Genomic DNA, 6253 nt, shown 5'->3' with positions numbered 1-6253 from the left:
TTTCTTAAATGCACCAAGTCCATATGAGAATGATTTCTGAAGAATTGCAGGAAATGGCTAAATATTTTACATTTAAAAATGAGCTAATCTAGCTAAATACAATACTTTAAAATAGAACTTCTTTTTTTTTTCATAAATGAATTGAATAAATGCAGCCTTGGTGAGCATAAAATAATGATTTTTACCTATAAGTAGGCTATAAAACAATTCTTAATTAAAACATTTATAAATTGTTACAATTTCTGATTGTCATTTTCACCAGAGAGTGCTTTTGTTCTCGTCCTCCTGTTTCCTCTCTGCACGTGGGTTTAGTCCCTGTGTGGTTTTGTGGCATAGCCTAAGTGAAGCTGTGACATCTGTCCTTCTCTCACTTTATCTGTTCATCCACTGAAAGAAAGAGCTAATGAAAATCTCTCCCATTCTTCTGTTTAAGGTAAATCTTTCTGTGTTGAGGTTTTGTTTTGTTTTTTATCTCATTTTAAATTTGTAATATTAATATCATAATATAAACATGTTGTCGGACATGGTACTTTGATAAATGCATAATTTTTTCCCCTTAAAATAACGTGCAGGTGCGGGGATGCCTGTCACTACCCTGAACTTGTTGGAATATATTTTTTATTTTTTTCTGATGTTTAATGCAGGTGAGTTTATATTTTTTGTTTCTCTTGTATTCTGTATGGATGTTTATGCTTTCACATCTGTGATATAGGTTACACAGGTGCAACATGTTCTTGTTTTCATGTGTTTTTTTTTTTTTTTTTTTTTTTTTTTATAGAGACTGTGCTCTCTGTCTGTGATGTCAGGGTCCGTACAATCGATTTGGGATGCTATCTTGAGTGGCATTGCCCTGATGCCAACCCTAAGACGACTTATACTGTCCAGACCAAGACATTCGGGTGAGTCTCATCTCCACACAAAGAATAGGTTTAGAAACACATGAGTAACTGAATGACGTGGACGATTTTGTTTATAGGAGAAATGAGAGTGAGAAGCAGAGAGCAGTAGAGCGCTTGACTGATAGGTGAAACTGTGTGTGGTTTAGCAGAAAACCACAGTCAAACACAATCCGGGCTTATTGCCCCAAAGCAGGCGGGCTAATGTTATCGCCTCAGGCATGCTGTTGGTTTCCTCTGAATTAGTATTGAAAAAGAAAATGACTCACAAGCGATCAAGCTTAATTTTACTCGTTACTTAAAAAAAACCAACATGCCCAGTGGAAGAGTTGCGTTTTTAAGAAAATGGAAGTCAGAATATTTGTTTGGGTAACACTTTACTTAAATGGGTATGCATAAGACTGACATGACGCCTTCATAACCATGACATGACATATGTCTTGAATATGAAGTAGGGTTTATGCATGTTTATGACAAGTGTCATTAAATGTCTTTCGCTCAATAATGACATTTTGAATGCAAATATGACATTTTTTAAGATGTCTTTACGACATCTTCACATAAACCATAACATCATAACCATAACCTGTCTTGAAAACTTGACAATAAAATTAAGTTAAATTGTCATTTTAACATTGGCTGCCATGAGGCCATTATAACTGTCATGAATATTCTTCCTCAACTACAGTGGAACTAATTGAATTTGTCATTAAAAAGTTATAATGGCTTCATGACAGCCAATGTCAAAACCAACCACATGACAGTTTAATGTAATGTTAACCAATAAAGCTAGGTGGTATCTTAAGTTTATGTCATGTTTATGACAGGTTGTGTTTTTCTTAGTAATGTCAAGTTGTCATGACAAAGACACTGACAGGTTATGATGTATTGGTTTATGTCAAGGTGTCATAACAAAGATATCTCAAAGAATGTCATATTTGCATTAAAAATGTCATAACTGAGCGAATGACACTTAATGACAGTTGTCACAAACATGCATAAAACTTCCTTCATATTCATAACATATGTCATGTCATGATTATGAAGGTGTCATGTTAGCCTTATGCACACCCCTTCAAGTGAAGTGCTAGCTTTGTTTGTTTCACACAGTTTTGAATGGCCGGATGATCACCATAAAGACATTTTTGGCATCTTCATTAAGTTCTCTTGATTTTATTGTGTGTTTGTGTTGCAGTCCATGGGAAAATGTTTCAGACTGCATCCAGATTTCCCAGCAAAGCTGTGATCTGTCACGCGTCTTTCCTTACATACACGCCTACAACTTCATCAGGCTGACATCAGAAGATTTTCCTGGGTTGAATCAAACTCTGCTCTGTGACCCTTTGAATGACTGTCAGTATTGAACCTCACCAACAATTAGGAAAATTGTGCAAAGCTTGAAGCTTAAAAAACATTGCATTTAATAAACATTGTTTAAAAAAAGAGCTACAGAAATATATTCACTAATATTAGATCACAGTGTGAGTGTGTCGAAACACATGATGGCTATCTGTCTAACTAATTTACATAATTAGACAAGAATTAGATAATTACAATATCTTGTAATTCCTCTTAAAGTGTTAAGATAACAAATGCGTTCTTTTTTTTTGATAGCTTCTGCCACATTCAGCCCCCCCAACATTAATATCTCCATGGACAATGGAAGTTTGCAGGTGACGGTAAATTTTCCCCGTCTTCCATCCAAAATCTGTTCTGATTATGATGAGGAAGAGGAGATGGCTTGCCCCATCAATGAGTTTAAAAAACTCTTGGCCACAGTCACTCTATACGACAAACAGAACCTCTCAGATAGACAGGTGCACAACTCTCATCTTTACATCCCTTTAACCCCATTTACTGTTTTTGTTTTAATGGAGAGTTCAGTTGTTTTATTTTTCTTGAAGACACGCACTGGTGAGGTAATGAGGGAAGGCACACACAAGGTGGAATTTGGTTTTCTTCTACCAGGGCGAGTGTACTGTGCTGTGGCCAACTTCACAGCTGAAGGTGTACTGGCCTCCTCTCCCGCGAGCCTCCCGCAGTGTGTTTACATACCAGCAAACACTGGTGTGCATCATTTTTAAGTGTTTGTACTTATTTTGTGGTGTAAAGGTACAGTAAGTGCTGGGTAAATTACTTGCACATTGTAATTGGTTACTAAGTCTAATTACATGACAAAAATTGTAGTTGGTAACGAAAATCCATTACATTTACACGTTTAAGCTAATATAAAAAAAAAGTAGTTGAGAGACTTAATGCATTTTAAATAATTGACTGCTATTGTGAGAATAACATGTAATTGTGTCTTTAAAAAAAGTACTTCATTTTTTACATGTAATCAGTTACTACCCAGCACTGGATGCAGTAGGTTACACATTTATTTGCAGATATGTTTGTCGGCACTAATGTGTGTGTGTGTGTGTGTGTTCGTTCTTCAGAAAGCCTCATCGCCATCGCCATGATTGTGTCTGCTGTTCTCATTGCTCTTGGCCTAATGATATTTCTGCTCTGGAGACACTGTGCATCTTCTGAACGTCCCTTGCCCAGATCTTTGGTACTGGAGTTTTGTGTATTAGAAGTGTATTAATACTTTTCTTGTAGACAAAGTAGTGATATAAATGTGCATTATATATTTTTTTTAACAGATTACAGTGTTATATAGTGCTGAAATGTGTCAGTCTGTAATAAGGGCTTCAGCACAAAATCAGCACTTATGGAACCCTAGCCATCCAATCAAATTAGACTTTGACAATAAAACCAGTTACTCATAGGAACACTCCAAAACCTTCTAATGCAGACAATATGCTTTGCATTAATTGTTGTTTGTTTAATCTGTCACAAACCAGCATTCAATGCATAAAGTACAAACCATTATTGTTTCCAGGCTTTACTTCGAGACCTGGAACTTCAGAAAGAGACATTCATTGACTCCTATAAGGAAGCACCACACGACGAGAGCTTTGAGGGGGACCACGTTTCTGTTGTATCCATCTGTGACTTCACACTCACAAACAACCAGTCATCTTACCAGAACAATGAGTATTACACAAGCCACGTCCTGCACGATCCAGATTGCATTGAGTATTACACAAGCCCCGTCCTGCGCGATCCAGACTGTATTGAGGGATCTGTGGAGTCTGGAGATTTGGGCGTAGAAGTCCAAACCCACAAGTTCCATTCGTTTCCATTTCATCCGTTTCTAGAAGCAAACGTGCAGGGTGAGGAGACACCGAATATTCCTCTGAGCTCGGTGCAAGTGAAATACACTCAACAGGACGAGATGTCAACTGAAGACCCAGAGCTGTATGGAGATGTTGAGATGTTTAAAACTGAATATGAGACCAATAAACATGGGTCCGAGCTAATTCGAACTACTGATGGTTGTTCTCAAAAGACTGAATACATTTAGCTTGAAGAGCTACAGCTTTTCTTCTATGCATCGGTTGCTGGTTGGATTTTGGCATGTGGACATTGCATGCACTCAAAAATGGAGGCCAATGAAGGTGAGCTTGCAGGGGTGAGTGTTATACTGACTAAATTATTGGAGAAGTCTTGGGCGATTGGATAAGTTTTGCTTCTCTTGACAACCCAGTAAGAATTTCAATTAATTTTTTTTTATTTTTTTTTAAAAAAGAAAATGTAAATAAAGGAAACGTAGCTACATGGATGAATCATCTACAAGATCTATAACATGCATTTATATAGTTATAATAGCCTCATTTGAACTATAATTCCATGCTAACTAGTATCATTAATAGTATCGTGTTCTCCATTTTAATCTAGATGGCCTCTAATGGTTAGGTCAAATGGAGTTAAGCACACTGTTACACATAACTTACATAACTGTAAGCACACTTTAACAGTGTGTTAAGCACACTGTTACACATAACTTACATAACTGTAAGTATGCCTTTACTGCAGAGTGAAATGTGTCACTTCTTGCACGTTTATCATGGTCAAATGTCGCTGACCTGAATCTGGCAGTCTTTATTATTGCCAACACACAATTCAGTGACTCACTCAAATCAGCAGAGCGCTATAAATCCTTATTCTGTCCGGGTTACTGTGAGTGCGGTATGGTTTCTGTATGGCTCGATTCAATGTTTTCATTTTTCACTTCTGACTCAGTTGCCCCATTTTGTCTCTCATTTTCTTCGGACCGTGTCTCACAGCTAACCACGCTAAGATGCACAATTTCTGCTGATGTTGCCGTTTCTCTGGAACATTACTACAAACGCTCCCAGGAACCGAGTGTGACTCTCTAGGTTCTGGAAAATATAGCATGTAGCTAAGCTTATGTTGTGTTGTAGGCCTATAGAATTTTTCATGTTTTTCTTATTTTCTCCTTTTTGAGAACGTGTACAAGTATGTGGAGTCGACATGTACAATTATGTTAAATTTCGTACTGTAACAGTGAAGGGAAATAGTTTATACAGCATTTTGTTAAAAATTTGCTGTTTGACTTTTCCCGAAGCCATAATCACGTGACAAATATACCTGATATAAATATAAACTGATTTCGAAAAGCAGATGTTCATTGCCATTTCACTCAACAGTTGACTCGAGTTTTAAATGTCAAGTTTCTTGTTGACCAAATGTACCACAGTGGAAAAAAGTTTGCATGCGTTCAAGTTCAGCTTTAATAAACCACAGCCCACAAGCCTGAAAAACAAAACGCATGTTCATCATATCCTAACAGAAATATCAAGAAATGCACAATAAACCTGCACTGACTTTCTAACCAAAGATCATCACTTTATAGTATTTTTTTGGTTTGTATTTATGTAGTATCTTGCTTCATCAGTGGTACTGCCATGAGACTTAGACCTGAGTGCAAAAATGGAGGCTCTAGCCCCTTCCAGAGCTGAGATATCGAAACTCAAAAATTCGGCCCGAAAAAAAAACGACAGTGGTACCCCTTACGGTTTTTTTTTTGGGCGAAAAATTAAGTTTCTCCAAACTTCCCAAAACTCTGGATTCTGATAGAGGGCCATGAGACTTAGACCTGAGTGCAAAAATGGAGGCTCTAGCCCCTTCCAGAGCTGAGATATCGAAACTCAAAAATTCGGCCCGAAAAAAAAAACGACAGTGGTACCCCTTACGTTTTTTTTTTTTGGGCGAAAAATTAAGTTTCTCCAATCTTCCCAAAACTCTGGATTCTGATAGAGGGCCATGAGACTTAGACCTGAGTGCAAAAATGGAGGCTCTAGCCCCTTCCAGAGCTGAGATTTCGAAACTCAAAAATTCGGCCCGAAAAAAAAAACGACAGTGGTACCCCTTACGTTTTTTTTTTTTGGCGAAAAATTAAGTTTCTCCAATTTTCCCAAAACTCTGGATTCTGATAGAAGGCCATGAGA

The 6253-nt window shown here is 37.4% G+C and overlaps 1 protein-coding gene across 1 annotated transcript; it reads left to right on the top strand.

Moving 5' to 3' along the window:
- Positions 1-378: 378 nt before the first annotated feature.
- LOC120487633 (uncharacterized) lies at positions 379-5682 on the top strand. The gene is made up of 8 exons (XM_039683869.2): positions 379-433; positions 573-644; positions 779-899; positions 2092-2249; positions 2511-2713; positions 2801-2963; positions 3335-3450; positions 3781-5682. Exons 2-8 carry the CDS (start codon positions 581-583, stop codon positions 4303-4305), a joined length of 1350 nt encoding a protein of 449 aa, XP_039539803.2. The 5' UTR covers positions 379-433; positions 573-580; the 3' UTR covers positions 4306-5682.
- The last annotated feature ends 571 nt before the right edge of the window (positions 5683-6253 follow it).

Source organism: Pimephales promelas, chromosome 1 (genome assembly GCF_988280905.1).
Source record: "Pimephales promelas chromosome 1, fPimPro1.hap1.1, whole genome shotgun sequence".
Taxonomy (NCBI): domain Eukaryota; kingdom Metazoa; phylum Chordata; class Actinopteri; order Cypriniformes; family Leuciscidae; genus Pimephales; species Pimephales promelas.
Note: the sequence above shows the minus strand (reverse complement) of the source record. Positions and strands in the feature narration are given on the sequence as shown.

What these genes read in the sequence shown, in the direction of transcription:
- LOC120487633 (XM_039683869.2), top strand. Translation starts at nt 581, where the DNA reads ATGCCTGTCACTACCCTGAACTTGTTGGAATATATTTTTTATTTTTTT. An exon ending in TTACATACCAGCAAACACTG is followed by an intron (nt 2,964 to 3,334) that starts GTGTGCATCATT and finishes TTCGTTCTTCAG; the next exon opens with AAAGCCTCATCGCCATCGCC. An exon ending in GTCCCTTGCCCAGATCTTTG is followed by an intron (nt 3,451 to 3,780) that starts GTACTGGAGTTT and finishes TATTGTTTCCAG; the next exon opens with GCTTTACTTCGAGACCTGGA.